The sequence below is a fragment of the Molothrus ater genome, chromosome 5, assembly GCF_012460135.2.
Source record: "Molothrus ater isolate BHLD 08-10-18 breed brown headed cowbird chromosome 5, BPBGC_Mater_1.1, whole genome shotgun sequence".
Taxonomy (NCBI): domain Eukaryota; kingdom Metazoa; phylum Chordata; class Aves; order Passeriformes; family Icteridae; genus Molothrus; species Molothrus ater.
The window spans coordinates 50,812,874-50,832,552 of NC_050482.2; the positions used below are offsets into that span (position 1 = coordinate 50,812,874).

Genomic DNA, 19,679 nt, shown 5'->3' on the forward strand with positions numbered 1-19,679 from the left:
TTCCCTGGGCCATCAGTGCTCTCAGCCACGGGGAAAGGGAGACAAAGGGAGGCTCTGGGAGGCAGGCTGGCACTGCCCAGCTAGCCAAGCAGCAGCAGCACTGCCTCCCCTGCTCCCAGGCTTCTTCCAGGCTCTCTCTTTATCCAGCTTCTCTCCCCTGAGGCTTTAAAAATCCAGCCTTAACCTGTTCTGGACATGGGTGGAGCAGAGGGCTCCAAGGCAAACATAAATGACCCTCTCTGCCCTGCACACTCCAGCCCAACTTTTTTACCTCCTAGGTGGGTGGCTGCCTGCTTGGAGGAATGAGTCACGGGTTAGGTAACAGGCACAATGCAATTAGCAGCCCTGGGCACCAATTACCAGCTGTAACAGCCTTGTGCAAACCCCTGTAAAGAGTCACTGAGAGCAAGATTTCTCTCTCCAGGGAGAGGATTGTTGAGGTGGCACATGTGTCACCCTGGGAAGTCCACAGTGGCCCCCTGCCCCAGCAGAGTTTCCTGAGGTAGCTTTGAATTGTATTTGTTATGTCTGCTGGGGCTATCAGTAAGGGGCCCTGCCTGTGCCCCACTTGTGCCTCCCAAATGATCTCCTAAGCCAGAGCTGTGACGTGCTGCAGGATGCCTTGGAGCTACAGAAGCTTCCTTTACAGGTGCCTGAGGCTGCTGGCATGTGGCTGGAGCACTCAGGGAGGTTACTTTCTGGTTCAGGAGCATTGGCCAGCCGTGTGAGCAATCCCAGTCACACCAGGTTCACATCCCTGCAGTAATGTAAGGCCTGAAGGTGAATGACTCCCCCCGTGCCCCAAATCAGTGTAAGAAAGCATCAGTATTCAAAGGGATCTAAAAATAAAACCTGCAGGGACTCTCCAAAGGGATATGGGAGATGCTCTGGAGACGTTCTTGCTTCAGGGGAAGGCAGAAGTTTTGAGACTTAGAGAAATACAGGAGAGGAGGGAAGAGAAGTGGATTCAATGGTTTCTCCCTTACAAAAGTAAAAAGTTGTAGCCAGGGACAGGGGCAGAGTGAAAGTATGTCTGTGATGTGGAGAAACTGAGCACATGGGTTTAGCCCTGCAGGGAGATCTTCCCTGTGTGTTTGGGAAGTGCCTGTGGCTGGACACATGGTGGGAGTGTGGCACAGAGGGACCCTGGCAGGCTGCCCACCCCTCTGTTATAAGGCCCCATGATCTGACATGTGCATGGGGCGGGGTGTCCTTTTCAACATGGAGCCATTCCACACCCCTGCCAATTCTCCTGGGCCCCAACTTATTACTTTTTATTTTTATTTTTTTGCTATGCTGAGATTGGATGCCCACAGCTTGTAGCTCCCTGAGGAGGTGCTCTGATTTCAGCAGCTTATGTAGAGCACTCCCATCCTGCTGTCCCCATGCTTGCTGCACAGGGAAGCTGAGATGGGGGCATGGATATCATCCCCCCTCCTGGGCTGGTGGTCTCTCTGGATCTCTCTGGCCACTCTGTAAAGTGGCCTGCAGGTAGTGTGAAGGGGACTGCATGGTCACCTACCCCATGTCTAACTGAACCAGCAAAAGCATGCAGCAATCTGTGGTACTCACCCCAAAATTTCCCTTCCATGGTGGTCTCTGTCCTTGTCTCTATCCTCTGATATCCCCGTCCCTTGCTGGCACCCAGTGGGCTGGAAGTGAAAGTGGCTCAGGGGAGACCAGTGGTGAAGGTGGGGGATGAGGAAGGAGCTGGAGGTGCCACTTTGCTGCTGTGCCTGCAGGTCTCTGAGGTTTTCCAAAGATAGAGGACATTCCCTTTCCTTTCCTAGGGAAAGGAAAGCAACATCTTGGATAGCACGAAAACCACAAGGGACAAATGGATGAGCTCAGCCCTGCAGGGGCTGCAGTTCTTGCAGGGGGCAAGGACCTGGGTGGGATATAAACTCAGCAGTGACACTGCACCCCCTGCCCCCACCTGTGCTCCCCCAGAAGTGTTCAAGGCCAGGTTTGATGGGGCTCTGAACAACCTGATGTAGGGGAAGCTGTCCCTGCCCATGGCAGTGGGCTTGGAACTGGATGATCTTTAAGGTTCCTTCCAACCCAAGTCCTTCTGTGATTCTACAGCTGGAAGGGAGGCAGTACGCCCTTCCTCATGCTTTTGGTTGCCGGTGCACCTCTTCCTGTGCGTGTCACTGGTTCTGCAGCCACCTGGGCAGCAGAATGTCCTTGGATATCCTAGTGGGGGTTGCAGGGCTGGAGGCAGAGGAAAAGGGACCTTCTGGAGCAGAGTCATGGTTTAGGGAGATGGGTGTCAGAAGTGGGGGTCACACCCCAGCTTGAGAGGCTGGGGTGTGGCGGCAGGAGGGACAGCAAGGAATACACAATCCTGCTTTGGGAGGCAAGCTAGGACTGAAAGGCAGGAGCAGCAAACTCAGACCTGTATCCATAGGAAAAGTTTGGGGCTAAGGGAATTCCTGGGGAAAAATCGTTCTTTGCAAGAACCACAGAGGACCCCGCACCTTAACTTCACCAGAGCCCACATCAGTGTCACCGTCCCCTCCTCTCTCAAGAGCAGGGGGATGAGCAGGCCCGCAGAGATCGGGCCGAGCTGTCACAGAGAAGCGGGGAAATCAGTCAGGCAACAGGTTTGTCATCCAGACTTGCCGTTTGTCACCTCGGAGGTGTCTCAGAGCGGGGCTGCCCTGGTGAGGCAAACCCGCTGTCAGACACGGGCCTCCTCCTGCTCCATCCTTCCTCCGCGGGGCCACCGCCCCGCCCCGTGCCCGGAGGCGGAACCGGGGCTGCGGGGGCAGGAGCAGGGGCTGCGGGGGCAGGAGCAGGGGCTGCGGGGCAGGAGCAGGGGCTGGCAGGGTCAGGGGCTGCGGGCGGGAGCCGGGGCTGCGGCGGGGAGCAGGTGGCGAGCAGCCCCGCCGCACACTGCACCGCGTCCCTGCCGCCCGCCTGCTGCCGGAGCCGCCGGCTCGCCCCTGTGCGCTGGTGTCTTCTGATGCCTTCGGTCCAGGCTTCCCCCTCATGGCTCTGACCTCTTTTGCCGCCCCCTCAACACCCTGCCTGGGACACGCAGCCTCTCCCTCGGAAGCAGGGATGCTCGCTTTCCTGCTGGCAGCCTGTGCCAGCCACGTGCTGTCACCTCGGAGTGTTTTCCAGCGGTGTGTCCCTGCCTCGCTGGGTCATTGAGCTCTCCGTAGTCTGTGAAACCCCCCCGCTTCAGCGGGATCCTTCGTCTCGGCTGACTCTTTGGCTTCCTGGTCTTTGCCCACCCTGTTCCTCGACCACATCTGTTCAGACCTTGCTCTTGACAAATCTTGCCCCCTCGGAGGCTTCGAGAAGAGCAGCCAGCGTCGCGTGGAGGTGCAGCAGAGCTTGTCCCGTTCGGGAGGATATGGGCTGCGGCAGGATCGGTTCGGGAGCCATGGGCCGTCGGCTCCTCCGCGGTGTCTCTGGAGCTGCAGTCGTCCTTGCCAGCGTGGCCCTCCTCTCCATGCGGCACCGTGGGGCTCGGGAAGCGGCTCAGTACCCAGGGAACGGGGAGGGGATGTTGGAGAAGCCAGAGCGACAGAGCCGAGGGAGCCCAGAGGGAGCTGGTGGCAGGGAGCAGAAGGACCTCAGAGTCCATCCTCTGGAGGGATACAGGAGCAAGGGAAGCCTGACGCTTGAGGACATTTTCATAGCTGTGAAGACAACCAAGAGGTTTCACCAGAGCAGGATGGAGCTGCTCCTGGACACGTGGATATCCCAGGCCAGCGAACAGGTGAGTGTGTGGATTCTGACTAGAGAGAAGGTGTTAGTAATGGGGCAGGCATGGGGTGTCAGGGCAAGGGGATAAAAGCCAGAGGAAGGGGAGGCTGGGCACTGTAGTGCCCTCAGTACTTTGCCTCATATTCTCTATTTCTCACTTCACATTCAAAGAGAGATGCTACCCAGCAAAATGGTTTCACCAGTAGCTGCTTCCTGGGAAGGGCTGGTGAAGATGCCACGCCAGACTGAATGCACAGACCAGCCTGTGTCTGTATGAAATGGTGGCTTTCCATTTCTCCTGGTGCCATAGGTTTGTTGGGTTTGGGGCTGACAGGCTCCCCTGGCCCTGTCAGCGTGCCTACACTGTGCCTGGGCACCCATTGCCCTGGAAAGGTGCAGTGCAGTGGGCAAGAGAACAAGGCAGGCAGGCTCCTGGAGGACCTCCTGTAGTTAGCCCTGTTCACCTCCCAGCACATCAGCACAGTCCATACTTTCCCTTCTTGGGCAGATACCTTAATGTGCATGATCTTGAAGTGATGTGGGTGTATTTTGACTTTTTTTCTTTTTTTAAACTGGGGACCTGATGTTTCCATCCTTTGCTCAAACAGTTCGGAGAGTTTCCTTCCTGCTAGAGAAACTGATACAGGGCACCACATTAGTGGTGCTGTGCAGGCTGGCTCACTGGTGGGCAGGAGCACTCCCCCAGAGCTCTGGTGCTTTGCTCCCTCCCTCGCAGAGCTGCTCCTCAAGAAAGAAGAAATCCTATGGCTGCCCTGAAGGGTTTTTTTTTGCCTCTGCCTGTGTGTGATGGGTGCCTATAAGGCAAATTCAGGCCTCAGAGAAGAAGGGGATGGGGGTGGAGGTGCTGGGTAGGAGAGTGCCTGAAGCAGTGCAGGGTTTGCTGGGTAAGGGTGGTTTTCCACTTCGTGGTGCTGCAACTGTCTGGCCTGCTGCGGTCGTCACAGGAAGCCATGTCCTATTTTGAGCATGCTTCCTCTCCTGGCTGCGTGTCCCTCTCAGTGTCTGAGATGCCCCGCTTCCTCCTGCAGAGGCACTTCTCCTCTCCAGCCAGCTCCAGCCCAGCAGCTCCTTGGAGAAACCAAACCCAACCACGTGCCTGCACTGGCATTAGGATATTGCTCCTGGGGCCTTCCCAGTGGGTTTTTAGGGAGCAATTCACCTGTCCCTCCTTTGTTTGACAAATCAGTGCCTGGCTGTTCTGCTGATGACAGGAATTAGATACTAGCTCCCCAGACTCATCTGATTCCCTCTGGAATGCAAGTGGTGTCCAAACCTTGGAAGAGGTGTTGAATTTTCCATGCTGCTGCCGGCCTCTGGGAAGCTACACAGACTGAGCAGAGAAATAGGAAGGAAGGATAGAATGGGAGTGTCACTCATTTTAAAAGAGTTTTTTCAGTGTTACCAATTTTTGTTGCAAGCTTGATATTTTCCTTCTCCTCCTCAATTTTCTGTGTTTTTCTTCTTCTTTTTTACAAAATGGCTTTGAGGGAAGGGGAGTGGGAGCAGAAAGGGAGGCAAAGAGAAGTACATGAAAGTCAAAAACATTTTTTTTAATATATTCCTCCTTAAGGGGTTTTTTAAGTTTCCAGGAAATGGTTAGTTTGGAAAATTTGACAATATAGAAAGCCTCACTTAGCAAAAAAAGGACAGCTTTCAATTTGCAAAGGACATTCAATTGTTGTGGGGACAGGAATAGTACACCAGACCTCTTGTTATTGAGTCCTTATGGAGAGACATAGGCTTTAGGAACCAGTCCTGGAGAAATTCAGGTCTCAGAAGTCCTGATGTGCAGAGGCTGCCTTCTCCTAGGGCTGATCCAGCTTCTTACTGTCTCACTTGCCCTCAGTCATGGCTGGAGACCAATTCAGTGAGTGTTTCTCCACCAGTGGCCAGCAGGGAAATTTTAGCAGCTGGCTGTGTTGCTGATGCCAAGCCTGGCTTCAGAGCAGGATACCTGCATGGTTTCCTCCTGGAGGAAGCAATCCAGACCTCCCAGGTCAGGCCTAGGTGACTGTAACAGGAGGCAGGAACAGCTGTGGTTTTGATGGCAAGGACAGACTGTATGGGAGCTGAATTAAAAATCCTCTGTGTTGGACTCTGTTGGGGTAGAGAATAAGAGAGAGATTGTCTCTGAAACTGCTCTGAAGTTTAATCTGAAGACATGCAGTTGGTGAGAGATGGGGAAGTGTGAGATGGGCACTCTTTGCTGGACCATGCTCTGCCTCCTGAGAACTGATCCATGACAAACTTTCCGCTGGAGACTGATGTGAAAGCCATTTTAGTGAAAGGCCTTTTCCTCAGCAAAAGCTTAATCTAAATAGGAGTGGGGGTTCTGATGATTGTTTAGCTGGACAGAATCTTGGAGTGACTTACACTCCTGGCCCCAGTAGTTTTGATGGAGAAGAGTCCAGCTTTCTGGTGTGGTTTGGTAATGTGAGCTATTTCTAGCACTTCCCCTCCATTTAGAAGCCCACACACCCAGCCAATGGGAATGAAACCTTTGAATGTCCCATCCTGAACTGGTTTTCAGATTTTCAGTGATGTGAATGCACCCCAGATTTTGAATCTGTTCTCTGTGCAGGACACAACAGTAATCCTGTTGATGTGTTTGCATTTTGGAGAGGGTTTCTTCATAGAGGAAGGATACCCTGGGAGCTTAGGCGATGAACATGGCCCTGGATTGTCAGGTTCCACATCTTTATTCCTTTTTGCTAATTTTTTATTGCTAGGCTATTTCCCTAATTTGGGGTGAGGAGGTCTCAAAGCTTAGCATTTATCCATTGCCTGGGCTCTTCTGTTCATGAAGAGCTGCCAGAAAAAACTGTTTGACACAGTGGCTCCTTATCACTGCTTGCACTGCTGTCCAGCAGACATCCTTTCCTACACAGACATCTTCTCCACTCCAGAATGGAGAGATACTTTCTGTGCTTCATCTCTGGCAGCAGCTGCTGTGCCAGATTTCCCACCTTCAGGTGTTTGAGGGATGGTGAGACGAGGATGGAGTCAGCTGCATTTGCTATTGTGATCTTCTTTTGCACTGCTTGAGCACAGCCAGGTGTGCTGTGGAGATCAGAGTTTGAAGTGCCAGAAAAATTGGACTTGCCTGGTCCCCACACTCATATTTCCCTTTTCCCAGTTATTTTGGACAGTCTGGTGTTGCCTGTGGTGACAGTGAACTTTCATCTTGGGTTCTACAGGAACATGTTGGATGTCTGCAAAAAAAACCCCAACATTTCTCATCTTGCATCAAGAGAAAACTGGGAACCTCAGAATATTTTTACAAGTAGAAAATTTGGAAAAGATGCATCTTGTTATTTTAAGTCAAATGTGATGTTTGTTAGACACGTGATATCAAGTTGGTTTTATATCTGTAAGCAAGTAATTTCCAGCAACAATATTTCTTGGGGTTTTTTTTGAAAATGTCAGAAAATTTCAACGGCTTCAGATTTTGTTTTTCTTGAGTTGGAAATATTTGCCATAGTGGAAATTTCTAACTCTGACATGCTGGCAAGGGAAATCCCATGCTGCTGACAATCCCTGCCTTGCCTGAAGGTTGTGATATGGTCCCCTGACCCAGAGCAGTTCCTTCACCTGAGACTTGGCTAATTGCTGCTTGTCACATCATCCCCTTGAAAGTGGTGTTAACTAAGAGACTTTACTGGTGGGGTGGGGTAGGAATGTTTGCATGCTCCATTGCTGCAGCTCAGTTCTCAGAGGGTAATTCACCAAGCCCTGTAGCTCATCCATCTGAGATCAGGAAACCATCCTGCTGTCTCTGCTTGAGCCAGGTATCTCTGAGGGTCCTTCACTGCCTTATTTTCACATACACAACTTTTCTCCTACTATGTCCTCCAGATAGGGATATCTCCCAAATGCTGGGTGGGTGTGGGGAGATGTAGAGACTCGTGTCCCCCTGCCTTTGGGAGCAGTGATGGCTCCTGCAGCTGCTGTCTGCCTGCCTTGTTCCCTTTGTGCCTGTGCAGGTGCTGTGTTTAACCAGCCTGTGGGCAGCTGGTGGGGAGGCTGTTTATGGCTCGCGACTCCTTTTTCATTTCATGAAAGCTCATTTTCTGCCTGAGGAAAGCTTTTCTCCACCAGCCCTGATCCTTGCCTGGCTCTGAACAGGGGGAGCTGTGCCACATAATGGCAGCAAGGGGGATTAGAGAAGCCTGGGAGTGGAGGAAGAGGAGGAGGAGGGGGCAGAAAGTGGCAGGGAGCTGTGCACACTTCACACACAAGCAGATGTTCTTTTAACCCAAGCATCATTTAACCACAATGCCTTAATTTTTCTACCACTGACACCTAATCCAGGGCTACCTTGCCCCCTCACTCAGTGTCATGGGTCCCCTGTTCCCAAGGCAGTGGGATTGGGGGTGAAAACGAAGCCACACAAGTACTGATGGTTGTGCCATGCAGGAAGGGGGAGCACAGCCATCCTTCTGTTCATCTGCTGCCTGGGAGTGGGTAGAGCAGCAGAGCATGGAGGGGGGGTAACCATGTCAAGTGTGTCCAGCTGTGGGAGGAAGAAGTGGGCAGCCAGGAACAGCACCAGCTCCATCCTCAAGAGTAATCTCTTTTCCTTGTTTCCCCAGACCTACATCTTCACTGATGAAGAAGATGATGACTTGAAAAGGAGAATGGGTAATGACCTATCCTATGACACCACCTTCAGCCCCTACTCTACCTTCAGCCCCTGAGCTGTCCTGGCCTTGAGAGGAGCCTGGTGTGAGGGCTGGCTGTCCTGCACCAGCACTGCCCAATGAAACAGGCCCCTTGCTGTGTCCTGTGGTGGTGATAGTTTGGTGTAGCTGGCTTACCCCAGGGCATGCAGCCAGCTGGAGGCAGGGTGCTGTCTGCTTTAAAGCATCCATGGGTAGAAGTGGCACATGACAGAGCCCCTCAATCTCTGCATCATGGTTGGCAGTGGGCAGCGTGGAAGTGTGGATGGCAGGCATTCTAGTCGTGGCCAAATTGCTTGGCTCTGTCCATGTTTCATCTCCTGGTAGGGGGAGGAGTGGAACCTGTGTCTCCATGGGCTTGGATGCCTTTTGGGAGGGCATGAGGAGACTGTCTGTGAACAAACCCCTTCCCTCCTGCCCAGATGTCCTCCCTGTGACCATGCAAAGTGGGCTGGCTCTGAGTTTTCCCTCCTTTGGCAGGTGGCCATGTGATCTTCACCAACTGCTCTGCCGAGCACAGCCACCTGGCCCTGTCCTGCAAGATGGCTGCAGAGTTCGATGCCTTCCTGGCCAGCGGCCTGAGGTGGGGCAGGGCTGCCGTGGGGGGACCCCCGAGGGCAAGAGGCACCCTCCTTACTGCAAACTTCTTGTGTCTTCCTGTCTGCCCCAGCTGGTTTTGCCACTTGGACGATGACAACTACCTGAACCCTGTTGCGCTCCTGAAGCTCTTGTCCTCCTATGCGGAGACACAGGATGTTTACCTGGGCAAACCCAGCCTGAACCGACCCATCTGGGCCTCTGAAATGCTGCCAAACAACCAGACGGTACAGCCTGGGGCGGTGAGGTGGACTGGGGGCAGTGGGGTGTTTTGGTGCTCTGGCTCACATTTGTCATGGTTTAACCCCAGCCAGCAGCCAAGCCCTACGCAGCTGCTCGCTCACTCTCCCACCAGAGGGAGTGGAGAGAGAATTGAAAGGGCAAAAGGTAGAAAACTCGTGGGTTGAGATAAAGACAGGGAAAGCAAAAGCCATGTACATAAGCAAAGTAAAACAAGGAATTAAGTCCTGCTTCCCACAGGCAGGCAGGTGTTCAGCCACCTCCAGGAGAGCAGGGCCCCATCACGTGTAATGGTGACTTGGGAAGACAAACACCATCACTCCAAATGTCCCTCCCCTTCCTCCTTCTTCCCACACTTTATAACTAAGCATGGTGTCATATGGGCTGGAAAATCCCTTTGGTCAGCTGGGATCACCTGTCCTGGCAGTGTCTCCTCACAACCTCCCTTGCACACCCAGTTTCCTCACCAGTGTGGCAGTAGTAAAGCAGAAAAGACCTTGGCTGTTGTGTGAACCCTGCTTAGCAATAACAAAAACATCTCTGTATTGTCAACGCTGTATTCAGCACAAATCCAAAACACAACCCCACACCAGCCACTGTGAAAAAGTTAACTCTACCCCAGCCAAAACCAGCACAGTATTGCAAGGAGAGACCGGTCCCAAGAGGAGTGACAGCAGCTGGAAACTTGCCCATCTTGTCTATACATGGCTGTTAGGTGTTGACTAAATTTGAGTGTCCAAGGGGCAGAGTCCCACGTTGCTGCTCTGCCTTTGGGTACCTGTCTGACAGACAAAAGCCTGCCCCAGGCACCCCACCTGTTGCTGCCAGCAGGAGCAACTGGCTGTTCCAGTTATGAGGAAGTGAAAATCCATGCTGTACTGCGAGAAAGTCCTTCCTCTGGGCAGCAGTCAGGGGGCTGGGGTGACAATAGGGCTGTGTTTGTCCTGACATCAAAGCTGGGTTTCCAGCATTCCCACCTCTGGGAGTAGGGTATTACCTGAGCCTCTGCCATTGATTTTCTCTGGTGTTTCTTTCCAGAAATCCGTGCGCTTCTGGTTTGCCACGGGAGGGGCTGGGTTCTGCATCAGCCGCAAGCTGGCGAGGAAGATGGTGCCCTGGGCCAGGTGAGCTGGGGAGCGTAGGAGCCTTTGGGGATGAGCAACATGGCTGCACATTAATTCCTGGCAGTGTCAGCCCTGGATTTGTGCATGTGGTGTTTGCAAAGGTGCAGAGTGCCGCGTGCTGCACGTCTGCAAGATGTGAGACTGGAGGAAGGATGTAGTGGGTGGGTCTGCCAACTCACTGAAAACTGGCAAGAGCAGGCACATCAGTAAACATGGTCACAGGATGATGTACTCCTCTCTCCCCATCTCCTTAAGGCTCTTGGTTATTCCTCACACTCCTTCCCATCCCTTTCGGCTTCGTGTGACTCTTTTCCCATCTGCTGATCTCATCTCCCCTTCATCTGCCTCTTTCCAGATTTCCATACCTCCCTCCTGAGCTAATTTTATGTTCCCTCACCCTAAACCTTCTTTGGCTTCTCAGGTGTCCACTGTCATTTCCTCAGCTTGATGCATGGAGAACAGAGGTGGGTCCCAAGGTGTTATCCCAGCCTAGAACAAGATGATGCCCTACGTTATACCCCAGGCACGTACACTGGTGGGCATTGGCTGTGCCTTAACCAGTCTTAACCAGATCTGAGCATACCCAGAAGGACAGATCTGATCCACACCAGGTGGCTGCTTTAGCCAAATCCCATGATAGGTATTTTATGGTAGACCCAGTCAAGAGGATGATCTGTGATCTAGGGTAAAGTGAAAGTGGCACAGATAGACAATGCCTGACCTGGCATAAAATCTGCCACTACTGTTTTTAAAATGCTTAAAACACATTTCAGTTGCTGGGAGTTGTTGTAGTAGACAGTGTCTCATACTGTGTAAATAATTCCAGTTCCCGAAGCCTTAAAATTGGGTTTAGTCTGTCATCAGAAGGTGGCCAAGTATGTGGTGTTGCATTACAGTAGATGGCTTATCCAAGCTGCATGTCCTGTTTTCACTTCCCCCTGGACCTTGCCATGTGCTCCCACTGTTTCTCTTGTGATGGCTTGTGTGACCCGCAGGGGCTCAGTGCACTTCACCAAACATGTGGAGAAATGACTCAGTGAAGTCTGTCAGCTCTCTGCGTCAGCTTACCAAGGACCTGGATCATGTATCAGGGACAGCATGGCTGGGAATGGTGAAAGAGCAAGCCTGTTCCTGAGTATGTGCAGCTGGAACTCAGGGATTTCTTGCCTGGTTACAGGATCTACTCTGGTTTTCAGTAATGTCCTGCCAAAGTGGATGCCTACATCTGCCCCTACCCTTTTCCTAACCCATGCAGCCCTACTCTCTTCCAGTGGCAAGAACTTCCTGAGCACTTCAGAGCTCATCCGCCTGCCGGATGACTGCACCGTGGGTTACATCATCGAGTGCAAAGTCGGTGGGCAGCTGATTCCCAATGCACTCTTCCATTCCCACCTGGAGAACCTGCAGCTCATCCCACCTCTCAGCTCATGCAGCAGGTGAGGAGGGGAAGGGAAGCAAGAGGGAGGTGTGTGAGGAAGGAGTGGAAGGAAGCTTACAGGCATGATGTTCCACTGATGGCACTGATGTGCATTGAATCAATCATCTGCTCTTCTGGGGAGGCTTTCCTGACAAATGCATCTTTGAAATAAGGAGCAGATATTGCCAGCAGCACAGCTGCCAGTCATAGTGCCCTGGGATCAGTGGTGGGGAGCACATGTAGGGGGAGTGATGGGAGGATTGAGGGCATCCCTGGGAGAATGTGGCACAAGGACAAGCAGAAATGATGATTGATTGGGAAAGGGCCTTTGACATGGCACTCTCTCTGCCTTACAAAGGACTAGTAGGGTGGACCATCATGGAAGGAAAACAGAAGAGATGTGGAAGGTAGAGGCTAAGCCAGCAGAGAAAGAACTAGAATGGGAGTTTTTGTCATCCACAGCAAATTCCTTGCTCCTGAACTCATCTCATTCTCTCTACTCCTTTCTCACTGCTACTTTGTAGGTCACCCTCAGCTATGGTGTGTTTGAGAACAAACTCAATGTCATTGAGCTCAGTGGCCCCTTCTCGCCCCAGGAGGATCCTTCAAGGTATGGGGCATGAGTGCTCTGGATGTTGCTGCTGTGTGAGCCCTCAGACAACATGCTGGGAAGGGGAGGCAGCCCAATGGGGTGCAGGAGGGCTGGAGGGAGGGACAGGAACCTTACAGTCACATGGCTTATTGGGTGAAGGGCACCCCAGCATTAAGCTATTTGTGAACGGTTATAAACATTGCAAACCTTTTTGGGTGAGTGGAAAGAAATGAAGCATTTAAAACATTTTATTTGGACAATGCCTAAGCCAAAAGTATTGCTGTTTATTTCCCATTTTGAGACTGAACAAGCTAACCTTTTACCTCAGGGACAGGAACAGAAATGTTCTTTTAAACTCAAGGAAGGAAATTCTGCTTGTTTTTTTCATTTTATGCTTTGCTGAGAAAACTGAAGGGAAAAAAGAAAAAGGTTCACTTCAGGCTGACTGCAAACAAAACTGTTCTTTGATTTACCTTCTCCTCTTTGAGTGAACAAACCTAAAGTTGTTATTTGCAGAGCATGAGTAGGAAGATCCTAGCTGGAGATAGGAGGGGTGGGAAACAGCTAGGTGTTGAAAAGAGCATCAGCAGAACCATGTAGCAGGGGCTGGTGCAGTGCCCATCTCCCTGCCTGTGATCAGGGTGAGCTGTGGCTTGGGCTCCATGGGCTAGAGCTGGATTTGGGTATCAGAGGGAGGCTTTGCTGAGAAAAGACACCTTAGGGTGAGCAAACAGTCCTGAGCTCTGTGGTGCAGGGTGGGCACCTGATAAGGAATGGGGCGAGAGGGAGAGGCCTCCCATCTTCTAGCTGTCCTCTGACCTTAATTTGCTTTCTCCCCAGCAGGTTTCGATCCCTCCACTGCCACCTCTATCCCAACACCTCCTGGTGCCTGCAGGCTGTTGGCTGGTGATGCCTGAGCCTCAGCTGCAGCGGGTCCAGGTGATACCTGTTCACCTGCAGGGAGTGGGACACTGAAGAAGCTTGGTGCTCCCAATTTCACCTTCACCCTGGTGGTCGTGGTGCTCTGTGATGGCTTTCTTGGTCCTCACTCAATACTGGTGACACAGGACAAGAGACAAGGTCTGATCCAAAGATGGATAGGATGGGCTGGACACATGAATGAGCTTCTCATCTGAGTTGGGAGATGTGCAAGGGATGGGAGCAGTATGCCTTCTGAGCAGATCAAGAATAGGATAGTGACTGCTGGGCATCTGAGCAGAGATGAGGACTTGCTGCTGCTGCTGCTGCTGCTCTGTGCCCTGGCTGCATCTTTCTGGACTAGAAGGGCCCTGTGTGTGCATACCTGGTGCCCAGCTCCTGGTGGGTGGCAGCGTGTCATTGCTCCAGGCTCTCTGAGCAGGGCCTCTTCCTCCATATCGGTGCTTTCCCTACTGCCCACACTTTGCAGCCACAGACCTGTTGAGTCTCGCATAGTCAAAGTCTATAGAAATGAAAAATGTGACCATTTTTTGGGCTGAATGAGTCCTGGAAAAGTATAGTCCTTGCTCAACAGAGGGGAGATGGACAGGAAGTACAAAGAATCAGAAATCCTCTGCTCTGCTGGGACAAAAAAGAGGGCATGGAGTAAGGGAGCCAGGGGGAAACTGAGTGAGATGGGGATGGGTCTTGCATTGAATGTTGAAGGTTTGATCTTGTATGGTGCTGCATTATTCCTCTCCTTTTACCTTCTTGATGTGGGGTCAGGCTAATCTCTTGCTCTAATTACCAACCTGTCGTCTGAGATTAGAGTCCAGCTCCTATCTGTGAGAAGAGACATAAAGGATTAGAGCTGGCTGAAGGAGAGGAGGAAGGAAGAGATGGAGAAGGAGCGCCCAGGAGCGGATTAGAGGTTACAGCTTTATAGTCTTTTCTGTCCCCAACCAAAAAAATTAAGTCATGATGGAATGGAAACAGCAAGGCAAAGAGCTTTTTATCTCTGTGGGGCTTCCCTCCAGGTGCCAATAGCAGCTTTCTGCCTTCCTGCTCTCCCTGCTGAGCATCACAGAGGGAAGGAGTGACCCAAATAGGTCACAGGCTTTCTGGCATGTTTGTGAAGGGTCCTTTTCTCAATACAGTGCCCAGTGTGAAAGCTGGGCAATGGTCCTTGCTGGGGAATGAACTTTGGCATCATTTTGTCCTTGTACACACAGTTAAGTGGCTGGGGGAGGGTTTTGCAAGGAAACCTGGAAGGCAGAGAGGCTGTTTTAAATGGCAGGTGGTTCTACAAACAGGTATCTTTCTTTAAAGAGTATTTCAAAACAGACTGCTGGGATCTGTGAGAGATCCTGTAATCTCCAGATGAAAGGACAAATGCCCTTTCTCTAAAGAGCTGCTCAGCTTTGATGCTGCTGATGTGACTAAGCCTGCTGCTGGTGGGCTGGAAGAGCCAAAGGCAACTGTCACTGTGGCTTTGCCGTTTTGAAAACCGGCCACTCTGTCACCTCCTGCCACCCCCAAGCACCAGCATCTCCTACACAGTGCACAGAAAGTTTAAAGGAAAGGCGACAGAAAGACCTTCCACCTCTGTAAAGGGGGATCTAGAAAGGAGCGAACACTTAATTTTTGGAAAAAAGATAAGGCAGGTGCCTGCAGAGCTGTTTTCCAACCTGGTCATTCTCACTGGCATTTAGTCAGCTTGTGCAGCAGCACACAGCCTTGCTTTCTTCTGTTGCACAACACGCCTTTGAAGTATAAGTTCATTATGAGCAGGCACAGGAGCGAGCTGATGCCAGTGACCATTCCTTGAGTTGTGGAAAGCCCTTGGCTCATATGGCTACGCCAGCCAAGAATCCACATGGCACAAAACAGGGACACAGCTATTGGAAGAGGGATGCAGGACCAAGAAGTCCTGCCCCACAGGACTAGTGGTTTGGGCACGGCCAGAAGACGAAATATGGCTTTGTGAGAAGGAATTAGTCTTCAAGAGAAACCTACACTATTTGGATATATCATTTTTCCCCATTCAGATTTTCAGCTGATGTTAATAGAGACTTTGAGGTAAAAAGCTGGTCCTGGCTGTAGATGTCCTGGTGACAATCAGAGCAAAATGTGATTCATGTGAGGAAACTGGTACAGCAGCTTCACTTCCCTGGGGTAAAAGCAAAGCAGAGAAACTGAAAGCTTGCTTTGGATCCTGGCTTCAGCTGGTCTGAATTGACCTGGTGCCTTTTGCATGGTTGAAGATCAGATGTTTAATGGGTTGAATCCTTGAGTGGCTGCATGGGGACCCGTTTAAGACTTGGTTTCGTTGCTGGAGCAGTTAAGTGCCACTTTTGTGGAAAATGTCTTGTCTCATAAGGAAACAGAACAGATGAGAAGATGTCTGGGGCAGGGCATCTCTTGGGCTGTAGAGAAATGAATGACAGAAGAGTCCTGCTATGCCTGTGACGACAATAGGCTGGAAAGAAAATAGCTTCTGAGTCGACAAAAGAAACCAGGTTTTCTCTAAGAACAGAGAGACAGCTTAATGGGACGCTCACCGCATGAAATCTGATCAACGTTAAAACATGAGTTAAAATTAGTTTCAGTAATGGTTCCTGCCCCTGGGGCTTGCTGTCAGATATTGTGGTTTTACAGTCTCATTTTCCTAGTTTATTAAAATGTTTAGCTGCTTGGGAAAATGAGAAACAATCTCATGTGAAACTTTTCAGGGGGCTGTCTTCTTTTATTCTCTTTCTCTTGATGTAACAAAGATTTTGGAAAGGTTCCACTGGGTCTATTAAATTTGTATTTTCTTCTTCTTCTTCTTTTTTTTTTTTTTTAAATATCTCTACCTTTCTCTAGCTCACACTCCCTTTTCTCATTGCAGAAAAAAAAAACTCTCTCAAGAACGAAAAGGGATGGAGACATGGTCTTTATATTTTACTGGGAAAAATGGGGTCAAAGTCAAGGGTATTGGCATGACCCTGCTGTTGTACAACATTAAGTGTAGTTCAAGGTTTCAAGTACAGACACCTCTGCCTGCCCAACACCATAGCAACCAACACTATTAATGATGTTTAAACTGTATACTGAAAATTCAGAAAAAGGAGAAGGAGGAGGGGAAAAAAAGCAGTTACAGTATTTGAAATGTAAAATATTAAGTAAGGCTTTCATGTTAACAATATCTTTTCTTTACTTTCCCCTTAGCGTGAAGAATTTTTATAAGAAAAGTCCTATTTGACAGTGCAAAAAAAAATGCTAATGACTATCCTTTCTTTAGGGGAAAAGAAGTTAGTTGTAATAGGTGGGAAAATGCAGTTGTTGCTAAAGACTTGAAGGGGAGAGAGAAGAATAGCAACAATAGAAAATGGTTCTGTCTCTGGTGCCAACTCCTCTTAACAGCTCTGCTGCCAAAGAAAAAGCAGATTCCTGAGCCACTATGGGATTTGCCCAACTTGTACCCAGACTGCAGCCTTCAGCTCTCTCCCCAGGCTTCTTGCTAAGGAAGCAGCCTTCAAAAGGTGAGCAGTCTATCAGACAGAAGTCAAAGGATGAGAAATGGGAACAGGAAGAAAGGAGATTGGAAGGAAAGAAACCATCGAGCAATGCCTTGGAGGAGTGTGGGAGTTTTAGCTGTGCATTGAAAGTGCTGTTTGGGGGCTGCCCAGCAGGAGCAGGAAAGGGGGTGTTGCCTGGCCCCTCAGGTCTGGATTTTTTTTTGTGATCAGGGCAACTGCAGCTCACCAATGCCACTGAGGATGCCAGCCTGTGAGACAGAGTCCACCTTGGAAGAGGTGAGATCAGTTTTGTTGGCCCTGAACCTCTTCTTTTTTTTAGTAACACTCCAGATAAGTCAGTGGCTTTTCACCAGTGTTACAGTCACTTGCTTACAACAGATTTAGCTTCTTAATTTACTTTGCCCTTGCTTACAATGCAGCCTTTTCAGATAGTCCAGAGTAGGATGAACAACTCTTTTAGTTAATTTGTTAAATTTCTCTGTCTTCAATCTCTGAAAAACCTGACTTGACAGCTGGCTCTGCACACTTCTGGGATGGATGCAAAATTGAAGGAGGGTGAGTGACTGCTCCATTCAGTAAGTGCACGGGCACAGGGAGGCATGGACCATCCTTATATTTTTCCTTGAGGAACCTGATAGCAGTTGGTGCCTGAGATGGAATCTCAGACTAACTGGAACTTTCTCCTCTGCCAAATAGTGCTTGTCATGTGGCTCTACCGAAGAGGGTGCAAGGGTTGCCATAGACATAAGCAGGGCCAGGAAGAAGAGCAGCATCATAAATGTTAAAGTAACTGTGCCTGTTCTCACCAGCTGGTGCAGGATTTTTTTCCTGTAGACTTTCTGCCTAAATACCTGGGAGGTTAAAAGAGTGCAGAACTGAGCTGTTCTTGCTCAGATGGCATTGCCTCTTAAGGCTGTTCCTTGACAGCCTGAGATTTTTTTTTTCCCTTCCTGCTTGATCCAGCTTGGACTCCAAGAAAGCTGGGAACTTAATCTCTCTCCCTCTTTGAACTGTAAGTGATTAATTACAGACCCCAAGAATGGGCTCCTTGTCTATCTCTTGTGTTTAAATTGCCTTCCAAGATTTTGTGAGGCTAAGGAGCCTCTTCCGATTTTACAGCTGACTGCGCCTTGGTTAAGCCTCTCTTGGTTTTGTTGGGAGCTGCATCTGATCCCTAGTGAACTTTAAGAACAAATTAAACAGGATTTTCTGCCCCTGACCCTTCTGCCACTGCTTGAAAACAAGACAGTGTTGATTTTAGCAGTGTAGGAAGAAGTGCGATGAAACAGGGCGTTTGGATGGGGAGAGATGCTGCTATTCTGAAACCCTGCTTTCCCCATCCCGCCCAGAAGTGGGGCACAGAGAGAGCCCACAGCTGGTGCCTTTGGCCACGTTGTATCAGACAGAGGATAAGCCATGAAATATCCAGCAATTGCACTGGCAAAGAATCCAGCAGTCCTGGTTCTGAGCCAAGGCAAGCCTGTACTTTGTGCTGGACAGGGTGCCTACTCTGAATTACTTGCAAGCAGGGACAGGGTGTGAGGAAGGAGGAGAGGCCTTACAGGATCGATGAGGCAGTATTGTTATGTCTAAGCAGGGAGAAGATGATGCTTTTTGGGCCAGGAAGGGGCAGAGTTCAGGAGCAGAGTTTCGTTTCCACCCAGAAATACCATGAAGATCTGAAAGATTTTTGGTGTAAGCACATGTGAAGGGAGAGGTGAGGGATGAAGCAAGCAGTTTGGATAAGAGAAAGAACCAGAGAAAAAAAAATTACATCCTCTTCATGGCTGTGCTGGCAAATAATGAATGGTGGCCTGATGACCAGTACCGTGGGGCTTAGGGGTTCAAAAAAAAGAGGGGAAAGCCAGAAGGAAGAAGGTAAGGACTGTCTTCCCCTCTCCACACACTCATTACTGGCTGCTGGTTTCTCACTCATGGCTCTCCCAGTAGCATAGGAGGAGATACAGGGCTGGCAAAGAGCATCAGCTTCTACTCTGTTCTAGATCTTCTGCCTGAGCATACCCCACATAACTCAGCTTCCTTGAACACTGGGAGAAGCAGCAGGCTGGGGCAATGAGCAGGATGGATGTGCTGACAAGAGTCTGCCCCTTCCATGCTGCCCCACCTTTCCCACATCACCATCAGTTTTGGTGGAGTGAGGCTGACTGTAGAAGCTGGCCAAGCTCTCTGCTTGCCAGGGCAGAAGCTCCTCTCTGGGCTCTCTGACAGGCTTGTTTCCCATGGTGTGGGATGCTGACAGAGTCTTGGTGCAGCTGGTAGAGAGAGCAGCTCCCCCCACACCCTCTCCTTTCTGCCTGGCATTCAGCTGTATTGGACGGAGTCTGTTTTTAGCAAAAGTCGCAGATTCAACAGCTGAGCTGATTTTCCAAAGGGACACATAAAACAAACAGCCTGCCATCTGCTCTATTGTCCTGGAATAGCGGCTTGGAGAGTGGGGGAGAGGGAAGGAGGAGAATGAGAGGAATGAGAAAGAGACTTGGGGGAAAGAGGGTGGGAAGGAGTGGGAGCAGAGGAAAAGGCAGAAAGAGGAGGTGGGAAGGTCGTGGCAGAGAGGGGAGGCTAAAGGAAGAGAGAGAAAGAAGGACACACAAAAAAAGGAAAGCTGTGTGGAAGTGGGGATTTGTTGAGGGAGAGGACCAGAGGCAGGCTTGGGGCCAAACAGGGCTTGCTTGGGATCACCCTGGCTGGATTCCTCAGCCACAGAGACAGGCAATTTGAGCACCCCAGTCCTTGCTGAGCCAGAGTCTGACTGCAAAAGAAACAAACTGGACATGGTGGCCTGGATAATCACTCCTCTTCCACCCACTCAACCCTGCCTGCTGCACACCC

At 50.5% G+C, this 19,679-nt stretch overlaps 1 protein-coding gene across 1 annotated transcript; it reads left to right on the plus strand.

The window, feature by feature from the left end:
- Positions 1 to 3,119: 3,119 nt before the first annotated feature.
- On the plus strand, positions 3,120 to 14,385 carry MFNG (MFNG O-fucosylpeptide 3-beta-N-acetylglucosaminyltransferase). The gene is given in 9 exon segments (XM_036401005.2): positions 3,120 to 3,733; positions 8,334 to 8,382; positions 8,901 to 9,003; positions 9,091 to 9,244; positions 10,296 to 10,381; positions 11,653 to 11,795; positions 11,798 to 11,817; positions 12,323 to 12,408; positions 13,234 to 14,385. Coding segments are annotated over 9 exon segments (1,077 nt in total). The 5' UTR covers positions 3,120 to 3,364; the 3' UTR covers positions 13,301 to 14,385.
- Positions 14,386 to 19,679: the final 5,294 nt, after the last annotated feature.